This window comes from Rana temporaria, chromosome 9 (assembly GCF_905171775.1).
Source record: "Rana temporaria chromosome 9, aRanTem1.1, whole genome shotgun sequence".
NCBI lineage: Eukaryota > Metazoa > Chordata > Amphibia > Anura > Ranidae > Rana > Rana temporaria.
This window is the reverse complement of record NC_053497.1, coordinates 113,030,780-113,053,566: the sequence shown is the minus strand read 5'-3', so window position 1 is coordinate 113,053,566 and position 22,787 is coordinate 113,030,780. Positions and strand designations below refer to the sequence as shown.

The 22,787-nt window shown below is 43.0% G+C and overlaps 1 protein-coding gene across 3 annotated transcripts in view; it reads left to right on the top strand.

The window, feature by feature from the left end:
* Nucleotides 1–22,787, top strand: part of ADAMTSL2 (ADAMTS like 2) — a 128,694-nt gene that overhangs the window by 51,580 nt on the left and 54,327 nt on the right. For 2 of the 3 annotated variants that reach the window (XM_040324163.1, XM_040324165.1), the window contains one exon: nucleotides 18,913–19,016. The exons of the other annotated variant lie outside the window; for it this stretch is intronic. In XM_040324163.1, the coding sequence (XP_040180097.1) occupies nucleotides 18,913–19,016 (104 nt within the window). The remainder of the gene's footprint in view (nucleotides 1–18,912; nucleotides 19,017–22,787) is intronic. 3 annotated transcript variants of the gene reach the window in all.

Sequence of the window (22,787 nt, the reverse complement as noted above, 5' to 3'; positions counted from 1 at the left end):
GAGCTCGGCGGGCCGCCTTCTCCCATAGAACAACGAGAAAATAGAGAACATGTTCTCTATTTTCTCGTCGAGCTCCTCGGCGGCTCCATCGAGCCAAAACTGTACAGACGACAGAGTTTCTCGGCAGAATCCGGGTTTTGACCGAGTTTCTCGGTGAATTCTGCCGAGAAACTCTGTCGTGTGTACGGGGCCTCACTTTTCCCTCATGAGAGGATTCTCTGGCGGTCTCATGGTTGTAAATGCCCAAACCCCACATGAGCATATAAAAGTAGTCTTTTTGGAGAACCACTTTAAACTCCCATCCTAAAAACGAAATTGCCAACTTGAAGAGACTACTGCAGCTATCCCATTTTGACAATGCTTGAAATAGCTTGTAAAACACCTTTGAGAAATGTCAAAGGCTAACACACAAGCCCGCTTTCCAGGTAAGGATCTCCTTTAATTTTGATGACCCCCAACTGTTGCTGTGTAGAGTTTGTGACCTTAAAGGTGGCTGGGATTGGTCTGGATTTGTAGAGAGGATGCAGTAGCTCAATGGCTATGTCCAAAGACTATCTTAAAACAGTTGTCTGCGAGCAAAACAAGATGAAGGGGATAGGAGAAAAAAACATAAAGATAGAGGGATGAGATGAAGAGAAAGGGAGATAAGGATGGAGATAAGATAGAGGGGGAAGAGAGAGAGTGTGAGATAAAGATAGGGGCAGGGTTATGGAGAGAAAAGAAAATAAAGATGGGGAGAGGACGATAAGATGGAGGGGGAGATGGAGAGAGAGAGAGATAAAGATTCAAGGAGTGAAATAAAAATAGGGGGGGGGGGGGGTTGGGATGCAAAGGAGGGAGATAAAGATGGTGAGAGGGAGAATAAGATGGTGGGGCTTAGATGGAGTGGGTTGGGGGGATAAGATCAAGGGGGAGATAAGAGAAGGGGGAGAGAGAGGGGAGATAAAGATAAGAGGGAGAGGTGGAGACAGAGGGAGATAAAGATGGGGGACTGAATAGAGAGGAGGGAAATGAAGACAAAGAAAGCGACAGAGAGAAAAATAAATGACGAAAGAGAGAGAGAAGAGGAGGGAGGAAAAGAAAGGAAATGAGAAAGAGAGGGAGACAGAGAAAAGGAAAGAAAGAGAGCTCCTTGTCATTCCTCTCTGCTTTCCCGCAGCCCGTTTAATAGCGGATCATTCTTCTCAGCAGTTACAAAGAGACGTGTGTCTAGAGAGACAGTCTAGACAGGACATTATTAGCCTGGAGTTTAAATAGTATGTTGAGTTTCTTGTGGAATGCAAAGCATAGGTGTCCTCTACAGACCGTCTAACTTACTTTTTTATATGTATAAATGTGTAGACTAATTCATAAAGCATCAGTAACAGAGAAAGGGAAATAAAATCGAAATTGCCTAATGCGCATAATAATGTGAGCATCTGATCAAATTGTACTCAGGCACTGCGGCAAAATGAAAGAAAAGAAATGTACTTTGGTCAAATGTAAATCTTTAGGGGAAAAAATTGCCATCAGCAGCCTCTACTTGCATTATTGCTTTTAGCAACCATAACAAGTTCATAATAAGCTGCAGAAAGGAACAAAAATGATTTGAAATAACATCAAATTACAAAGCAACAATTCCAATATATTGTATACATATTTTTTATGGAAAAAATACATATTAAAACCAAAGGCAAAATGTTATTTTTAGATTTGGATAGATTGGTTTTAAGTCTTCCCTTCTCTATCCAAAAGTTCTGGCTTTAGATATACTTTAAATAATGTTAAGCACCCAAATGACCACTTTGCAAACAAAGCTGGAGGGTGATACAGGATGGATTACACCCTCCATTCCATGTGAGAGATAACACTGGGGATAATTTTACTAAAGGAAAATAGATTTTGCACTTTGTAAAGTGCAGTTGCTCCAGAGCTTAGTAAAGAGTACCCAATCACGTACAAGGAAAGAATACAAAACATAATTATTGCTTGCACATGATTGGATGATGAAAGTCAGCAGAGCTTCTTCTTCTCATTTACTAAGCTCTGGAGCAATCTGCAGTTGCAAAGTGCACAGTCTATTTTCCTTTAGTAAATTCCACCCCTGTGATCAATGAGGCATTTTTCCCTTGGGAGGGAAGAAATTGTCAGAGATTGATAGCATTAAAAAACCAACATTTAGCAAGAATTGTCATGTTTTTGTTTTTGTGTCACATAGTCAGGGCCGCCATCAGGAATTATGGGGCCCCTTACACAGCTTCAGGCATGGGCCCCCTGTAGCACAGAGAACCGGGGGGCCGCGGCAAATTGAGAAGCGGGGGGGGGGGCCTTTACAAAAAAAGAAGAAATAAAGAAAAATATATATTAAAAAAATATATATATAAAAAAGGGACCTCTGGGCCCTTTAATAAAAAGAAATAAAAAATATCTATAAAATATATATATATATATATATATATATATTTTTTTTTTAAAAGGGTGGTTGCCATCCGGGGGCCCTGGGGACCTCTGGGCCCTTTAATAAAAAAATATATATATATATATATATATATATATATATATATATATATATATAAAAAAAATGAAAAAAAATTATAAAAAGAATTTACAATAAAAGGGGGGTTGCCATCCGGGACCTCTGGGCCCTTTAATAAAAATAAAAAATAAAAAAATATGTATAAAAAAATAAATAATAATATATAAAAAAAAAAAACTCTGGGCCCTTTAATAAAAAATAAAAAAAAATATATTATTATTTTTTTTTTTTATAAAAAATAAATACAAAAAGGGGGGGTTGCCATCCAGGGCCCTGGGGACATCCGAGCCCCTTACAGGAGTACTGCCAGTACCCCCCTGATGGCGGCCCTGCACATAGTTAAACGGGCGTTGGCTGTAGCTAGGAGATAATTTACAAAACCTGGTTATTGGTTGAGTATTGAGGAGATTTTTAGTTATAATTGTAGCATTGATTTCTGACATTCACATTTTGAATTACTTTCTGCCCCATATTTTCACAATTGTATTTAGCATATAGATTTGTAGTTGCTCCCCCTAGTGGTCACACTTGAAGATGAGGGATTCTGAATAGCATTCTTGTTTGAAGTAAACTACTGGGATGGGGACATTTTCCAAGGTTGTCTGTTATAGGGGGCCCTACTAAGCAACAGTTAGCCAAGTAAGCAGGGTGAAGAGTGGCTAGATACCAGGATTCTTGGCTGACAATTACATTTGAAATGCGTTCATGTTTTAGGTGTCTCAGGGTGCTTTGCAGGGAAGCAGAGGAGGCACGCAGGCACCTGGAGCTATCTACTATTTACAATAAGACCAGTCAGGGATTGTTTCACACACAAGTTCACTTTAAACCTCCAGGAATATGCAAAATCTCCCTTGCAGTCCAGCAGTGCAAGGATCACCTGCTTGCTTATTCTAGGGGGAGTAAAGGCATCTTTTTCTTACGCAATCCTCTGCTCCCCCAGCAGATGGTGCTCCCCTATGCTTTGTCAGTGGACTGTCCCTTTGCATCATCATCACATCCCATGCAGGCCTATGAACCCTGCTTTGATCCTGATGACATCAGAACCTTTACCTGCTGGAGTATGGGGGAGAAAACGCTTCGGGGGTCAGTCTAGCAGTGGGAAAGACGGGAGGAGCCCTAAACAAGCAGTTAAACCCTGCAGCACCACTGCTAGGAAGAATGTTCAAGTTTCCTGGAGTTCAGCATTAAGGGCTGCTCAAATTAGCTTAATTTGTGTTATAGCGTATTGTTTTCAGTTCAGTCAGCCCTGACCCACTCAGTGAGGAGCAGTCATTATATAGGAAAGGAAGCCAAGCCCCAATATGCAATATGCAAATATGGCTGTCCCCAATGTGCATACAGTATATACTGTTTTTACAAACTGTACTCAGAAACAAGGTTAGCGCACATTGATAAATGTATTGACATTAGGCTGATTACATTTGGATATGTATAAAAAATAAAATAAAATAAATTAAAATAAAGTTCTCCTTTAAAATGTCCCCCGGAGCCGTCTGCTGCTGGAAACCGAAGCAGTGCCAAATCAGACCGGCACAGCTCCACCGAGAAGGAAAACTTAAAACCACACACTGCCCGCTCATTTATATTTCAAAATAAATAGGATTCCAATTTCTTTTAATGATAGACTCTGTACAGCGGTGCTTATTTAAGAGGCCAAGCGCGCTGTGCAGGGAAACGCGGTTTCTCCCTACGAAAGTTTATAGCAGAACCAAAGTCGGGCAGCGTAAGTAATAATTTCTGACGCACGTACAGTTGGGCTCCATACTACGAAGACCTGCCGGGCCGCCCTCGCCAGGGATTAGATGCTGCCGTGTTTGTGTCCTTTTAATTTGCCCACACCAAACCACACAGAGAAAATAACTAAGGTAGAAGCAGCCCAAATGTTTAACCTGCGAGGCGCAGACATAGAAAGATCTGTTTGTGGGCACCTGAAACCTGCAATAAAGTTACAGGAACGTTGATTTAATGTAGATTTTTTTTGTAAGGAATATAACAAACCTTTGCGCTTGGATGGATGGGCGCTTAAGCAGGGAGATTGGCACAAAGCAGCTTTGTTATCTGACATCGCAAACATCTATTACATTGAGCCAGGATAGGAGGGGGAGTCCACCCAAAACTAGTACCTCAGTTTGTGGTGGGCGGTGGAACGGTAAACCACCCAACACTTCTTTTGTCTCATGGGCACTCTGTTGTTGAGTTCCCGGGTCTGCATACCTGCTGTGGTCCTCCTCATGATGGGCCCCCACTATCTTTTTTTATTTAATTATTTTCATTATGGAGAATGTAACAGGAGAGGCTGTAACACCCTAAAGTGGGTAGGAACCTCTGAACTTCCAAGTGGCAAGGCGTCAGGGGGCCAGGAGGAGCAGAAGCCAGGGTCTGACTCCGCTCAGTAGGCTCCAACTATAGCTAAGACATCAATTACAGGTGGGCTGGCCTTTTAGTTGCGGTATGCTGCTCAATTACATTTTTAATGGATTAATATTAACTTTTGTTCTTTAACTATTATAATGGCATCAACATTGTGACCTGTTTGTGGCTCTTGCAGACTGGAGCTGGATAACAGTGCTTTACAGACTGGACCCCACCAATGCAGGCTTATGTCTGTTGGCACCTTTTAAAGCCCAATTAAACTTTCAGTTTAACCACATGACCTTCGGAAGGTTTTATCGCCTTCATGACCAGGCATTTTTTTGCAGATCAGCGCTGCGCTACTTTAACTGCCATTTGCTTGGTCATGCAACACTGTACCCAAATTAAATTTATTTCATTTTGTTCACACAAATAAAGCTTTCTTTTTTTTTATATAAATGAAAAAAATCCAAATAAGTGTATATTGATTGCTTTGAGTGAAAGTTATAGCTTCTACAAACTATGGTATCTACACAAAGCTTGTTTGGCTGTACTTCTCCTGTGGATCACAGGAGTGCAGTTTATTTTGCACTACTGTGACCTGTCTTCAGCAGACAGCGGGCTGAAGTCCAATGTCTGCCAACGTCACATAGCCGGTCTAGGCTTGGGAAATATCATGACCATATGGTTGAGATCTGCCCACATGCCTGGACCGGCATCCAGCTCAGAATCTCAGCGAGGGGCTGAGAGCCTGACCCAGCCACTCCTGCCCCCTCCACAGCCTAGAGCTCCAATGAGCACAGGGGGCAGAGCAGGGAGCTGCTCAGGGAGCTGTGAGAACCGAGCGATCGGTGGTGTTTTATAGCTTGGTTCTCAGTGTTAGAGCCGGCGGGGAACAGATGCAGCATCGGATAGGTATGATTCTAAAAAAAAAATAATCAGATTCCCATACTTCTCATTAATTCTTGGTGGCGTTCAACAAGGTGTTGGAAACATTCCTCAGAGATTTTGGTGCATATTGACATAGCATCACACAGTTACTGCAGATTTGTCGGCTGATGATGCGAATCTCCTGTTCCACCACATCCCAAAGATGCTCCATTGGATGAGATCTGGTGACTGTGGAGGCCATTGGAGCACAGTAAACTCAATGGCCCAGATTCACGTACAGCGGCGTTTATTTGAGCGGGCGTAGCGCAGCTCATATGCGCTACGCCGACGTAACATAGAGAGGCAAGACCAGTATTCACAAAGCACTTACTCCCTAAGTTACGGCGGCGTAGCATAAATGGGCCGGCGTAAGCCCGCCTAATTCAAAGTAGGCAGGTAGTGGGCGTGTTGTATTAAAATGAATCGTGACCCCATGTAAATGAAGCGCAGAACGAACGGCGCATGCTCAGAATCACGTCGAATTTACTCCCTAAGATACGCCAGCTCAATGCCTACGACGTGAACGTAACCTACGCCCAGCCCCATTCACGTACGACTTACGTAAACGACGTAAAATCCGACTGCAGATCCGACGTCCATACCCTAACATGACTTAGACCAGCTATTTGGTGGTTTAACTTTACGCCGGAAGTACGCCTTACGTAAACGGCGTATACTCATGCGACGGGCACAAGTACGTTCATGAATCGGCGTATCTTGGTCATTTGCATATTCGACGCGTAAATCAATGGAAGCGCCCCTTGCGGCCAGCGTAAATATGCGCCCAGGATACAACGGCGTAGGAGATTTACGTCGGTCGGATGGAGCCAGAATTCAGGCGTATCTGGTTTCAAGAATACGACGCATAGATACGACGGTGCATCCGTGGACTTACGCGGCGTATCAGTAGATACGTTGGCGTAAGTCTTTGTGAATCCGGGCCATTATGTTCAAGAAACCAGTTTGAGATGATTTGAGCTTTGTGACATGGTGCATTATCCTGCTGGAAGTTACCAATCAGAAAATGGGTACATTGTAGTCATAAAGGGATGGACATGATTGGCAAAAATACTCAGGTAGGCCGTGGCGTTTAAATGATGCTCAATTGGTACAAAGGGGCCCAAAGTGTGCCAAGAAAATATCCCCCACACCATTACACCACCACCAGCTCGAATTGTTGATACAAGGCAGGATGGATTCATGCTTTTATGTTGTTTTTACTAAATTCTGACCCAACCATCTGAATGTTGCAGCTGAAATTGAGACTCATCAGACTAGGCAACATTTTTCCAATCTTCCATTGTCCAATTTTGGTGAGCCTGTGCAGATTGTAGTAGGAGTGGCACCTGTTGTGGTCTTTTGCTGCTGTAACCCATATTGTGCATTCAGAGATGGTATTCTGCATAGCTTGTTTGTAACAAGTGATTATTTGAGTAATTGTTGTCTTTCTCATCTGCCCATTCTCCTCTGACCTCTGACATCAACAAGGAATTTTTGTACACACAACTTCCACTTAGTGGATATTTTCTCTTTTTTGGCTCATTTTCTGTAAACCCTAGAGATATCCGATTGTGCGTGAAAATCCCAGTAGATCAGCAGTTTTTGAAATACTTGATCAGTCCGGGGTGATCAGAAGGGCAATTAAAGCCTAATAAGTGTACGTGTGCTTATTTTACTCACAGGATCTGGCTGCATTTTCTCCCTAAACTCAGAGTTGAATTCAGGGAGAAGAAACAGACAGATCGCTGTTCTATGTTCGGTGTGTTTGTAACCACAAAACTCTGTGCTGTAATTGTCCACAGACGATCAGCAGGTATACAGCCAAAATCATTGGATGTAACCTGCTGATACTCATGCTATGTTTAATCATGGCACAGATCAGCAGGGTGTGCACATGTGGGCCCATACGTTGTGACTGACACCCACTAGCAGTAAATGTTCTGTGAGCGGGTGGTAAGTGGTTAATTCAGGTAAATCCGGGTAATTCCTCGCACTTACCCCATCGCACGGGCAGCGTTCCATGCGGCTCTGGCTTCTTCCTGGGCTGTTCTCTCCGGCTGCTTCCTTTGCATCTCCTCCCTCCCCCTGGCCGCCACTCTGATCGGATCTCCTTTCAGCCAATCAGGTGACGGGTCTCACGACCCGCTTTCCGAATGGCAGCGAGGAGAATCAGTGTTACAGTAGTGAATATTCATTCGCTCTTGTCACACAACTGAGCCCACCCTTTTTTGAAGCCTATCAGAGCCTCTGGCTCTAATCACGTGCTTAAACCCCCCCATTGGAATCTATGCGTCCGGCACCCTGCATGTAGATTAGGGGGCTGGACGCTTGGATAGGGGGGTCGGCACATGTGCGCCCCTAATTGATGGTCCTCCACTGGGTCCAATACACTCCCTGCTAGGTCAGAACTATAGTTCTGCAATCAGCAATGTTTATGCTCCCTCCTATTTGGAGAGCCCCAAATTCAAATTCAGCAAGGAGTGTGTCAGATCTTTGCAGACAGACAAGCGTGTTGGCAGGGAATAGGCTTTTCTACTGAGACTGTGACTGCTTTATAGAGAAAACTAACAGTAGGAGATTGAACACCTTTTGTTTCAATACACCTGGAATGTATGTAGTGGATTTAAAGTGGTATTAAACCCAAAAGCAAACTATTGTTTAAATTGCAGCTTACTAATTCTTAGATGTGATGGCTGCATTCATTTTCTTTTTTTCCTTCTTTACCTTATATTTGCATGGTGATCTGGCAAGTAAATCTGTTGTATGTTTAAAAGAAAAAGCTCTCTTGCTGATATATCAGTTAAAGTTATTGGCTTCAATTTGTTAGTGTATCTAAATCTTCTAGTGCATCGAAGGCTGGCTATACAAGGTTCAAACTTATTTTCTTTAACCACGAGTTGTAGGATATGTATAGGCCTGCTGGAAAAACCTATATATTTGGGTGAGGTCAGGTGATCAGTGTCGGAGGTAGAGGGGAAGCTGTCGCCACTAAGGGATCAACCACTGTATTACCAGGGACCACAGTGATTATCTGAAGCAAGTACCGGAGCAGTATTCTCGCCAACCAGGGACAGTGGAGAATCGGGGAACTTCAGTGGGTATCAAGCCAGGGACCTAGCCAGCGGAGATGACGCTTGCAGAGCAGCCTTGTGTGTCAAGCCAGGGACTAAACAGGCGAGTGGGGTGAAGCTTCAGAAGTATCTTGAGTGCCAAGCTAGGGACCCAGCAGAGAGGCGGGGTGACACTTGAGGAAGATACTACCGTGAAGATTGGAGCAGCTCAAGGGATTCAGTGGCAGTGAATCATCTAGTCTAGTGACAGACTGGGAGCTCGGTGTGCTGAAGAACTACAAGAAGTGATTGTAGTGGAAGTGAAGGAACTATTACACTTTGTGTTAGAAACTGTTAAAGAGTGTTGCCATAGGAGACAACATTTCTACACATGTGGCATCTCGCTGGATGACTTTCCCTGCATGGCTGTCCTCCTGTTGAAGTCTCGGAGTCTGACAATTAATCTTGCAACTACCTAAGGGTGTCCTGGCCCTAACCCTCTCTCCCAAAGTTCTGTTTAGAGAAATAAAATCTCTTTTGCATTTAAAAAGTGTCTGACGCCCAATGAATCTAACTGCTTTGCACCCACCATGCCTTACAACCCACTATATACAGAAGGATGTCAGCCATCTCTGGCTCTGGAGGTCTTGTTTCGTAAATATTTTTTATTTTTTGCTACAGAACAATTATTGCCTTTATAAGAACAATCCTTTGGCCATAAGACAAACCGGTCAGAGGCAGATATTGCGGTTCGATAATCATAATGCACGCTGAGAGTTGCATACATTAGCAGATTTTGTAGATTTGGCATGTATATATTTTGCCAATTTCCTCATAAATCTCCTACACTGAATTTAAATATCTGATCAGGAAATCTCAGGTGCAAGTAGTGTTATTCTCAGGAGAGCGGAGGATTACACTTTGCTACAAACTCTCATCTTCAAGTCAGGCAGCCAAAATAGCATTAAATTCCAGGGCCGGACAGTTTGCCAAAAGTGTTTTTCTTTCTTTTATTTTTTTTTCTCTGTCCTCTTCTTTTTTTGGCACTGAAATTCTAGTAAAACACTGGGGATCAGTCAACAGAGAATGAATCTGCTCAAAGAATATTCTGCCGAAATAAAAGTAGGACGCCCACCCAGAGAGGTCAGAAGACACATGAAAGGACTTCTCCGCCATGGTTATCCCCCAGACAGACGGACAACAAACGTCCTGTTGCTTTCACTTAACACTCAAGTTTTCCTGCTCCACATTTTTAGCTCTTTGACGTGACTGCTGCTGCTCTATTCTCATTATTGTCCCATTTAATTACTTTTCCTTCCCTCATTATGTGACTGTGTCCACTTTTTCCGATCGGTGATCTGAACAGGCACGGACACCCTATATGTAAAAAAAGTGGCCACTGCAATCCCCCTAGTAGCCTCTAGCTGCTGGTTATGAACAATGCAGCTCACACCAGCCTCAGAAGGCAAGTACAGTCTGTTATTTGTGCCCTTATTTGATCATTACTTGACTGTTTGATAGTCAAACTATGTAGCTCTCCTGCAGATTGTGCACTATACCTGGGCTTCAGATCATCCCTAAATCCTGCAGAAACTGGTTGAGAGTTCTTTCCTGTGATTTGTTTCAACACAAAATTCTGTCAATGGAACAAGGTTTGACAATTTCGGTTACGGAAGCACTTTACGCTATCGCTTACTAGCCAATTTTACAGTGATCTGAGTCACTCAGAGATTTAGTTTGTGCAGCATTTCATGTCGGCAACACGCTCGCCAGCCATATTAATACTACATTGTCTTCATGAAATAACTAGTAATCACTAAAGGAGAGCGATTTGTAGCAGTGAGCGTAATGATGAAGCACAAGTTTGACCTGTAGCTGCCAAACTAACAAATCAACCATAAAGATACATGTCACATTAATAATTAGAAATACTTGGCATGCAGAGCCTGAGAATAAATGCAGTTTTAATTTTTTTACAATATAATTAAGATATTGGTAAATTATGATGCAACCTGATTTCTTACAAGAAATTTGTAGTAGAGTAGGGGTTGTGGGGTGGTATTCACGTCCTCCATACTTCCCTCCTTGTTGGACACCAAGCAAGGGTCACATGAGAGGCTTGCCCCTGGGTGGGTTATTCTGGGCTACACTAGGCACTTTGCATAGGGTCACTGCCTTATACATTGGGTATCTTTGCTTGAACAGGTTACGGACTACTGAACTCTTGTATGCTCTCTCATTGTAATGATACACCACCACGGTCACTGATGCATTTAGATGTGGCACGCAGAGCCAATGCCCTGTCCAGTGTACCACCGCTACCTCACTCCTACTAATGGTATGGATCCCTGCCATGCATCTAGTGTGGACTCAATGTGTGCACTTCACTTAACTCTTCCTCTTCTGTGCCTGTGCTCAGGCTGAGGACCTTTGCATTGCCAATCTGCTCTCCTTGCTATGATGGACAGATCTGCTCACGGAGAGAGCGCGAAGGACAACTCCTCCTGCAAGAGGTTATACCACCTGCCACATGTACACACTTACGACAGGCTGCTAGAGAAACCTTAGTTACCCTTGGTAACCACCTGTGTCTTTATGCTGATGTCTTCATATCATAATGTGCTTAGTTGACCCAAGCTGTATACTATGTGTGCTGGTAACTTGCATTATACCCCTTGAGTAACTTCAGACCAGGCAAGGCAAAGTTTCGAATGCTTTACTTAAATAACGTGGCATGACAGTAACACGAAGGCAACAGTCCTTCTCTAAACGAATCCCTAACTCAAAATAGAGTCCATCTAGTACAGGGGTGGCCAACCAGTGGCCCGGGGGCCACATGTTGCCCGCGTAGCCCTCTGATGTGGCCCACGACCTCCTGCTCCGGAATGGTGGGTTGGCAGGCCCAGATCACAGCTTGCGACCTGCCATACCACAGCATCAGTGTTGTGAATAAAGCTGATGGACGGTGGTAGAGGAAGAAAGCAGCTCCAGAGCAGAGCCCCATAAACCGATGCTTCCTCTACAGTGTCGGCTTTTGCCACAGGTGGAGTCTATGGCAAATATCAGCTAACCCGCAGGATAGACACAGGTGCACCACTCTGCACCTGCGATTTGGGTAAACCACAGCACATCAGTGTGAAAGCAGTTTTAGGCCCTTTTGGCACGATCGGCCCAACCAAATGGGACCCTCAATTCATCTCTATAGAGCGACAGATGTCTGTGTACGCCTGCCTACCTCCAATCCGAAAAACAGAAGGGAATTTTTCCCCTTTCATCTGGGTGGATCGGAGGGCCTATAGAGTAGCCGTGACCTGTCATCCGCCCGCTCCGCTCATTGTGGCCCTCGACTGGTTACCAAGTTGCTTAAGTGGCCCTCGCTCTTCAAAAGGTTGGGCACCCCTGATCTAGTAGTATCCAGGATTAAAATCTTCAGGGAGTCTGCAGGTCCCTGCAATCCACCTAAGCTGTAGAAGGATCCTGAAGCCAGATGTTCCTTAGTTGGCACTCCAGTCCCGCCATATCAGCAGGCTAGCATGAGGGACTCTGGCAACTGTGACAACAGCCACCACAGACTTTTAGTAACCTCTCTGCGTGTTCGTTAACTCTAGCTCCCTTCAGGTCTTGACCCCTGAGTCAGAGCCAGAAAAACCCACCAAAAATGACACCGGGACATAATTAACACTAACCCTCCCCACTGGGGCAGCATAAAACTGTACTTGCCTAAAAATTCATTAAGAAATGCTTTCTACTGCCAGGGAGGGAAAAGCACAATCACAGGGGACCCACTGTGGGAATTCACTAAAAGAATAGTTATTGATTTGTTTTGCTCAATCCGAAGGAGGTCAGCAGTGTTCTCCGACTGCCATTGTCCTCATATTTTCCTGTTCAGAGAAGCACATTTTTCACTAGTCTTGGCATCAATAGGTCAATCTATTCTTTCAGGTTAACCCGCAAGTTGATATGTCTTTTTCAAGAATTATATCACTCATGTATTGAGACAGCAGCCGTCCCCTGTTTCTGTTTCCAGCTGCATTACCAGGATTATCTCTTCTGGCTGATCATGTTCTTGGTAGTTTTCCATCCACTGGACATTAATTCTATTTTGGAGTACTTTATAAACGCCTATGGCATCACCAGGCAGCAAATGTAAAATGTGCCGAGTTCACTGGAAGAGTGCTTGAGTGTAACAGCTTCTCTTTGGCCTTTGTGGGCCCCCAATGACCCCCTCTACAATCTCATGGTCACTAAATAACCCCTATTTTTTGCAGCAGGTGAACTTTGAGTTTCAATGCTTGTTTGCATTGGCTGCACAAGTCTGACCTTAGCCAGAGGCATTATGAAGGTGCAGATTGAGAGACTTTTTTATCCCATCATTCTCTGTTTCTTGACCTCATTATGTGACATCCTGAATCTTGCGGCTAGTCTCCAAGGCAACACATTGCCAAGGTTTTCTGGAATCAAAACACTGGGCTCATTTAAAAAGCTGTCACATTTTTAAAGGGAACAGCTTCAATTGTCAAAAAATCTCTAGCTTTGTTAAGAATTTTACGTTTTAAAACTTAAAAAACAGTTGTCTTCACCTTCACCTAGTTCAGACTAACCAGCCATCAATGGCTAACCATGGATGGAGAAAATATCTCACCAAATGCAGTGGGCAGTGAGATAATCTGCTTTTTCTCAAGTGTCTAATTTCTTAATGAAGAAATCACCATCAGTTATTAAAGATACTTTTCAAATACAGCAGGTATAAGTGTTGTGTAAGGGTAATCGTGTGCTGGTGTTCATATCTTCCTGGTGTACAGCTAATCTAGTGGTGGGCGAGCACTTGCACTCCTAAACCCACTCCTGCCAAGACAAAGGATGGTCCCCTAGACCTACCAGGACAGTATAGACACAGGATCCTTGCCAATGAACCCATTGGAACCTCCCAAATACTCCCAGCCTGGCCTAACCACCACCCTACAAATAATCTTTCTTAAGGCTTTATGGCAATAGACTTCAAAAGCAGCCTTACTCTGCACCATCTGCTTTTCAGCGGACATCCCCATTCTTAGGTTAGGAGTCCAAACAATGAAAGCCTTTTAACGGTTTACTGAACCAAATGATTTACATACCTCAGTCATTCAAGAGGTGATGACACATTTCTTGGGGTTTTAATCAATAAAGACAGCAATAATAGGAAAAGCAGGGTCATGGAGTCCATGCAAAGGGAATGCTAGTCCTTTCATAAGTCCTGCACCTCTCCTCCCCTGCCATCCTCCCAAGCTGAAGTTCCAAGGCATAGCGCCTCACAGACTACATCATTGCTGTGAAATGGTCCTTTAGACACTTCCCATGATGACCCATGCCAAGACTATATCTGAAGCTTACTTTTCAAAATGCCCCACCATAGCATAGCACTACTTCACTATCTATGGTCACACTCTCTACTACCTTGAGAGCATCTAGGGGCTACATATGATACTACACTGCCTACTCACTCCAAGGGGTGATACAAGCTATGGTGATACCTCATGGCCAGATTGTGGAACTACACCGGACACTCCTGGGCCCCCACCCTACATAAGAACCTGAATCTTTATTTTTTATTATTTTAGCTGCCCATCATCCCTTGCACAGAGGAGAAGTAGGAATAGCATTGTGAACGAGTCACCAGCCCTCTGTGCTGTCATTCTAATACTGCTGGCTTGCTAAGAGAAGAAACAAGCAGAGTGATCGTATAGGTTTGGTGATGCTACTTCATTGTCCTAATCTGCTGACTGAGGGTGAGTCAGTGACTGAGCTTAATTGCTTAAATTATGAGACAAAGTGTATACCAATGACCTAGCTGTCCTTGTATAAAAGCGAGGGAAGAATTACAAGACTAGAAGAATTCAAACTCTTTTGGTAGGCAAGACAGTTAGCATTAACAAACATCACTTTTGAATTTAGCTTTTTGCACTGGCATTTTGGTTTAACCTTTGAAAGCACTCATGCGCATATTTGCCAAGTTACCATTGAAATCCATAAGTTGCTATTGAAGGGTATCTGTCCCTCATCCTCCCCACTCCATTCACATAAAAAGGCACACTTAGCTGACCTGAGCATGCATGTTTATGCAAGGGACATTGGTCCTAGACAAATGCCAAGGTCAGATGGCACCTGGGTAGAGGCCGGTATTGCTGTGAGGATGCGTAGAATACCATGGCAACCACTGGAACAGGTAATTAATACGAACTGCTCCTGTTTTACAGGATCAGGCATAATTTTTACATGTTTTACAGAATCAGGGCCACCCCCATCAAATTCTCTGCAGCTATTACCTTTTGTACCACCACCCCCTCCCTTTTAGAATGTAAGCTCTACAAGCAGGGCCCTCCTGTTCCTTTTGTATTGAACTGTACTGTAATTGTGTTGCCCCCCCCCCCCTATACATTGTAAAACACTGCGTAAACTGTTGGCACTATATAAATCGTGTATAATAATAATAATAATAAAAAATGTATGCATTGGATGGAAACAAGTTACCAATAGTTACCAAGCAGATGTTTACCTTTACAGGACAAATACAATCTAAAGCTGTTGTAAGCATCGTGTTAATTTCCCTCTATATTTATAATGTAGCATACTAGCATTTCAAAGAGAGCAAAAAAATAGTTATTATTATTAAAGCCATTTTTCAGAAGAAAATAGTTACAAACTCTGCATACATATATTAGGGCCAACTAGTGACAACTTTAACACTGGGACACCACACTGACAAATCTTCTCCAAATTGGTCTGATGACCCTTGGATGGTTCTTTTTTTTTTTCTCTAAAAATTGTTGACTGGAAATTCATGGAAAGTAAACCTAATGGATCTATAAAGGAGTCACATTGTAAAAGTCTTTAAAATCCAAACAGAATTACACTTTTTTGCAGCTTAGAAGAAATGGTTTGTTTTTGTTCATATATAAAAGGTCAGATTTGGTATATATGGTATATGGTGTTTTTGTTTTTTTCTTCGTCCTGTTGTTGGATGGTAAAGTTAAAGAATGTATAGCACCAAATGTTGCCTGCTTGTACTGTATCCAGTCACTGAACATCAATGAATGGCCATTTCTCCTTTTGGAAATGCCCTTAAAAAAAAGCATCCTCTATCCCTGTACCTGTATAATGGTGCTCCCTCCACGGGCTCCCCCAATTTTTGCTGGAGGCCAGCACTGGAGAAATCGAGAAAGGAGACGTAATGCAATTTCAAACTCCCATCTTTGACTGCATCCGCTGAGGGGCTTTGAACCTGTGTTACCAAATGGTGATAGGTAGGTGCAGGGGAGAGAAGGATGGGAGGTGGGGCAGACAGAACGCTCCACTGCTCTAAATTTTTAAAGATAGGTCCTCAATTTGTGGAGGCCCAATTGCTTATGGGCTTCCCTCCAGCACAAAAAGGGGTCCCGTGGACTGGACCTCATTATACAGGTACAGGGAAGGGGCTGCATTTTTAAAGGACATCTTCTAGATGTGAAAAAGTCCTTTAAAAATATCCGCTTTATTAATCCATTAACGGCAGAGAAAGGAACAGACCACTGTCAGTGCTGAGCCATGGTATTGATTCTAGTGACAGGACGGTGTCACTTTTGTCCCTGTATGAATAAATCGATGAGAAAGTGAAAAAAGAATCGCTATTTTTGTTATATTCTATGTCTATACTGGGTATTTTTTATCCCAATTCTCTTTTTCTAGACAGTGGAAGCTCTGCTTCTAACCACCCAGGGGATTCTACTTGGGGAAAAGGACAGGTATGTTGTGACCTCAATCACTTGTCCATTATGTTTATGTGCACATGTACAAAGCAAACATTGCTACTGCCAGAGGCTCGACTGACAGCCACAGAGCACTGGTATGCTGGTATATGGATATCGGAGCTACCAAATATCGCCAATAATCAGATTGTTCTATTCCTTGCTAATTAATAAACTTTACCTTTTTAGTATTTAGAAGATAACTGGGGATAAGAAAAGGGCAACTATTTGCATTACGAAAGAATTGCTGACATGGCTACAGAATTCAGGAGAACGTCAGTTTAGTAGTCAGTTATGGACCATGTTCTTCAGTTCAAGACACTAAAAGAGGCATTAAGGGGGTTATTTACTAAAACTGGAACGTGCGAAATCTAGTGCAACTGAAATTAATCAGCTTTCAGGTTTTATTGCCAAAGCTTTAACTGGTTGTAAACCATAGACATGAAATATAATTAATGCATATACCTTTCTAGTGTGTACTTGCCTCAATTAAGAGCATGTATTTTCTGTCTACTGCTTAATTTCCCTGCTATCAACAACATAAATTTCTTGTGGCATGATTTCCTGACACCAAGAGAAAAATGGTGACAGGGAGGGAGCTCTAGCTGAATGACAGCCTCAGCTCTGTACCTGTGTGCTGTGTATAGGGGAAGCATCTCTTTCCTCAGCACTCAAAACTGTCCTCACTAAGCTCTGCAGAGTGAGACTCAGCACCCCCCCCCCCTTTTTTTTCTGCACTCTCAAGCAAGCATTATGATTCAGCACTTTGAATGGATGTAGAGAAAAGAGGACCACATATAAACAGGTGCAATTTATGTAGGAGGATCGGTTTCATCTCTGTATATCACCTGAGGCCAGTCACTTGGGTTTACAACCACTTTAACTGAACAAGTTGAAGTTACAATCTGATTGCCTACCATTCACAGCTGCACCAGATTCTGAGTAAACCAGTATTAGTAAATCTCCCCCTAAGTTTTTTAATGTAACTATCACCACAAAAAAATATTTTTTTGTTTGGTTTTATTTCATTGTTGTTTAGAGTGGGAAAGGGTTAGATCCTCTGTCAGGTTTTCCATTGGGGAGACTCTTTCCCTATTTCCTGACCTGGTGGCTATGCAGAAAATTAAAGACAATCTCCCCAGCAAGAATGGGGGGGGGCGGAGGTTTGAACCCTATGTCAGCCTATAAAAAAATATATATATATTTCTGTCTATGGGATTCTGTTACATCCCAATCTCCCCAGCAGAGAAACATATAGCTATTAAAACCTGGCAGATGTTCTAGCAATTCCACACTCTACCAAAAACAATTTGGCAACTGCTGCAAATAGTTTTTAAAGATTTGTCACCAGCTATAATTTTGGGACGCATTAGCTATCTGCCTTATTGGATTTACTTGACCCTACATACAGGGATGTGAGCACAACGCTGGTGAATGGAAGTAGCAACCCCAGCTTGGACCTGTGATCTCCCAGGTGTGGGCACATTTGCACTCTGTCAGTAATAAGACCCAGTCATGTCTTAGCAAACCTAAAGAGAACACCACATATATTGAACCTAAAGTGCATATGAACAGGACCAGTGTTGATCTCATGCTGCTTCTGAGGCAGAGACACAATTAGCAGCAAAGCTGAATGCATTTTCTTCCCAAACCCCACAGTTAGCATGATGTCAATTCTTTGGATTTGCATCAACATCACTGCAAGTTTTCAGTCTCCCTTTGGGTCCCATAGAGGTATGGGACTGTGTAACAGCACTATGTACCCTTGAGGCTTGTTAACATGTGACTGGTTCTCTTTAAGCCCTAGGGCAGTGGTCTCCAAATTGTGACCCATGGGCCATTTGCTTACCTTTATCTGGCCTATGGGGCACATTATTCTCCCACTGATATTAACAGGGCACAATTCCTACCACAGACATTAACTATGGGGCACTATTCCTACCGCTGACACTAACTATGGAGTACTTTTCTTCCCACTGACACCAATGATAGAACACTATTCCTCTCACTGACACCAATGATAGAACACCATTCCTCTCACTGACACCAATGATGGAGCACCATTCTTACTTACACCAATGATAGGGCATTACTGACCCCAGGACATTTTCTACTCCTACTGGCCACAGTCCGACTTCTCTAAAGTCTGAAGGATAATTAACTGGCCCTTTCTTTAGAAAGTCTGAAGACCCCTGCCCTAGGGTACTGTGGAGCAGTAACAGGTTTCTTTCAGTGTCTGTCTTGTAAAGCTGCTATAGCAGTGGCAGTCCAGGTGCTTATTTATTTCTATTCTGTCTGTCAATAGAAAAGGCCCAAAATTGCAGAGGAAGGTACAGGGGATCAGCGCAGTGGACATGTACCGTTGGAAATTGTCTTCACATGAGCCATGCAGTGCCACCTGCACTACAGGTTAGTCAAGAATGTTTGTTTAATCCAGTGCATCATCAGGGTCCTACTGTGGATCGCTCGTTAAACACCATGCCCAGTGAGCTACTAGTAAATACACTCACTGGCCACTTTATTAGGTACCAGTTTGGACCCCATTTTGCCTTCAGAAATGCCTTAATACTTTGTGGCATAGATTCAACAAGGTGTTGGAAACATTCCTCAGAGATGTTGGTCCATATGGAGATGGCATCACGCAGTTGCTGCAGATTTATCGGCTGCACATCCATGATGCGAATCTCACGTTCCACCACATGCCAAATGTGCTCTATTCAATTGAGATCTGGTGACTGTGGAGGCCATTGGAGTACAGTGACCTCATTGTCATGTTCGAGTAACCAGTAGCGAGATGATTTGAGCTTTGTGACATGGTTCATAATCCTTCTGGAAGTAGCCATCAGAAAAATGCTCAATTGGTACTAAGGGGCCCAAAGTGTGCCAAGAAAATATCCCCCACACCATTACACCGCCAGCCTAAACCATTGATACAAGGCAGGTTGGATCTATGCTTTCCTGTTGTTTACGCCAAATTCTGAAACTATCTGAATGTTGCAGCTGAAATTGAGACTCCTCAGACCAGACAACGTTTTTTTGTCTTCTATTGTCCAATTTTGGTGAGCCTGTGCGAATTGTAGCCTCAGTTTCCTGTTCATAGCTGACAGTAGTGGCACCTGGTGTGGTCTTCTGCTGTTGTAGCCCATCTGCTTCAAGGTTCAATGTGTTCATTCAGAGATGGTATTCTGCATACCTTTGTTGTAACGAGTGGTTATTTGAGGTACTGTTGCCTTTCTATCATCTCGAACCAGTCTGCCCATTCTCCTCTGACTTCTGATATCAACAAGGCGTTTTCGTCCACATCACTGTCGCTCACTGGATATTTTCTCTTTTTCGGACCATTCTCTGTAAACCCTAGATGTGATTGTGCATGAAAATCCCAGTAGATCAGCAGTTTTTGAAATTGTCAGACCAGCCCGTCTGGCACCAACAACCATGCCATGTTCAAAGTCACTTGAATCCCTTTTCTTCCCCATTCTGATGCTTAAATGCATTGAGTTGATGCCATGTGATGGGCTGATAGCAATTTGTGTTACCAAGCAATTGAACAGGTATATCTGATAAAGTGGCCAGTGTACAGTATATCTTCGCAATGGTGACTCTTCTTCCTGTAAGCTCATCTGTTGTTTTTCCTCCTCCCTTGCATCAAATGCAGAGTAGCCACACCCACTGTATACCAGATTTTAGCTGTCACATGGCAACGCAGTACAAAAATATATTTTACATAAAAATGTGTGTTTTTATGTATAGTATTTCTTAAAGGGAATGTATATTGTTTCTACATATCATTTCATTTTGGTTTCTCTCTAATAAGGTAGGTATAAATTATTACATATGCAGATTTAATAGTTAAAATTTGCAGGCAGCAGGAGACGAGTTCTGAACAAGATCATTAGTTTTTTCCAGCTTATTCAACCAACCTTTTTTAAATTGAAGCTGGCAATGAATGTAATTTGCAGGCAATTTAAACCTTTTTTTTTGTGTGTAAATGTCATTTTAGCTGTAGCACATCCTGATCAATTGAATTCCACCCAAAATGTATACCAGACCTGGGGTCTGGTACAGGTTTTAAGGGAAAGGCCAAGAAAGGGTCCCCCTAAGTATCCATAGCAGACCCTTAATCCAAGCATGCAGCCTGGCTGGTGATAAATAGGGGGAGAGAGCACACCCCTCTTCCCCCAAAGGAGGAACTCTCTGGTAAAGCACCTATCTCCATGTTGATGGGGATCTGTGAGCAGGAGGCTTTTCAGAATCTTTAAGCCCCCGGCCCATGTGAATGAGAAAGGGGTAACAAAGTATCCCCATTTATTAAAAAGTAAATATCCCCCCAAAATGTCCCTCATTGTAAATTTATTGTCAATTACATTGTTGTGCAGATCCACATCAGTTATAATGCCCATTCCTTCAGAGCCCTGTGCCGTAAATGGTGGCCCCTGCACGCATGCCAAATCTTTCCCAGAAGCAGCAGCAGTCTTATGATCCCATTGTGATGCTTTTTCAAGCACTCCACAAGTTCCTTCACCAGGACCTAATGTGGCAGAGTGGACTCTGGTAGTTTATCTCAGCATTCATCTGTTCCTCTCTTGTCCTTAGCCAGGTTCCCAGATCACAGAGCCTTAAGCACCAGGACTCACTGGACAGGCAGACTACTTCTGCTACAAGCAGATGTTTCAGACCTAATCACTCCTCGCACACCCAACCCAAGCCAAAGTCCAGGCCACAGCCTAGGGGGGAAGAGGGCGATCACTTGGCCCTCCCCAATTATTTATGTTCTCCCCCAGCATCCACCAGTGGCCATAAACCTCCTACTGGTTGGCTAGGGGAAGAATGAATAGTCATTAGTCAGTTTTACTGTAGTTTCTCATATTCACCAGCGACACCTACTGGCAGAAGGGAGAAACCACAGCTCCACTGAATTTTGGGGAAAAGCCAAAATCAACAAGTAAACTACTAAGTTATCTACCACCCAGCAGAACTACATTTGACTAGTAGCCCCTTTTTAGGACAAGGTGGCTACATTTACTTCAAGTATACTCCAGCTGACTTCAAGTACACTACAAGTTTACAGGGGCTCCTTCCAACTATCTTGGACAGGTTGTCGTTCCAAATAAAGCTCCTCATTGGCCTCACTTTAGATTTTTTCACCAAAATTAGACATTTAAAATTTAAGCGATAGTACATAAATAACAATCAAGTACAAAGAAAACGAAATAAAGGGGATAAAAGAGGAATATTTTCCCTTTTTATAGGCAAATTTAGCCCAAGCTGAGGCGTATTTGAAATTGAGAGTTTACTCGTAGGTAAAATTTTGCTGACAGCAAAAATGGTAATTTCACAGTGAAATCAATTTCACTAAAATCACTCCTCTCATCCTTATTGGACAGCTCCGTTCCATAGAGATTCGCACATCACCTGTTGGCAGCCAGCATATGCCCTGTGTAAGAATGAGCCTGGTTTCCTCTGGCAGGAGGGCACAGACTGGGAATCCAGACAAGGTTCTTTCTGTGGCTGAGGGACAGCCTTCCTGTGCCATGTCCCCTTCCTCTCCTCCAGAGAATTATACTGTATGAAATGTCAGCTCATTAGTGGGACTTTCCATGCAGGTTAATGTCTGCCTTATCCCACTGTGCCTGGCTCTGGATTCTTAATATACACGCTGTTACAAATACTATTCTCAGTCACAAGTCAGATGTCCAGAGTCACTTGTCTGAATACAGGCACTAAGGGATTCAGTAAGAGTTTGCTGGTTGATCATTCCCAGCACTCTGCAAAAAGAAAGTATTGGGATGTGCAAGGTCATCTACAGATATAATTTTATCAACCACAATAAATAAACCTGCAGAAGATGTATGTATAGCTGTATAACTATGGCCTGATTCACATCTATGCATTTTAAGTGCTTTTCGCATTTTGCACTATAGTTCATTTAACATGGTTTCCTATGGAACACGTTCTGCAGTGTAAATCTGCAAAATGCAAAAAAAACTAAAAATGCATAGGTGTGAATCAGGCCTAAATACACAAAAACATTCTGTGCTGAAGTACACAAAACTCCTCCATATGAAACAGTAAGACAAAGTCCATATGTGACACTGGATAGATAAAATAAATCCTGCAGCTCCTCTGATCCGTATCTTGGGACCAATATAAATCAGGACATGCAGAAAGACAAAAACAGCG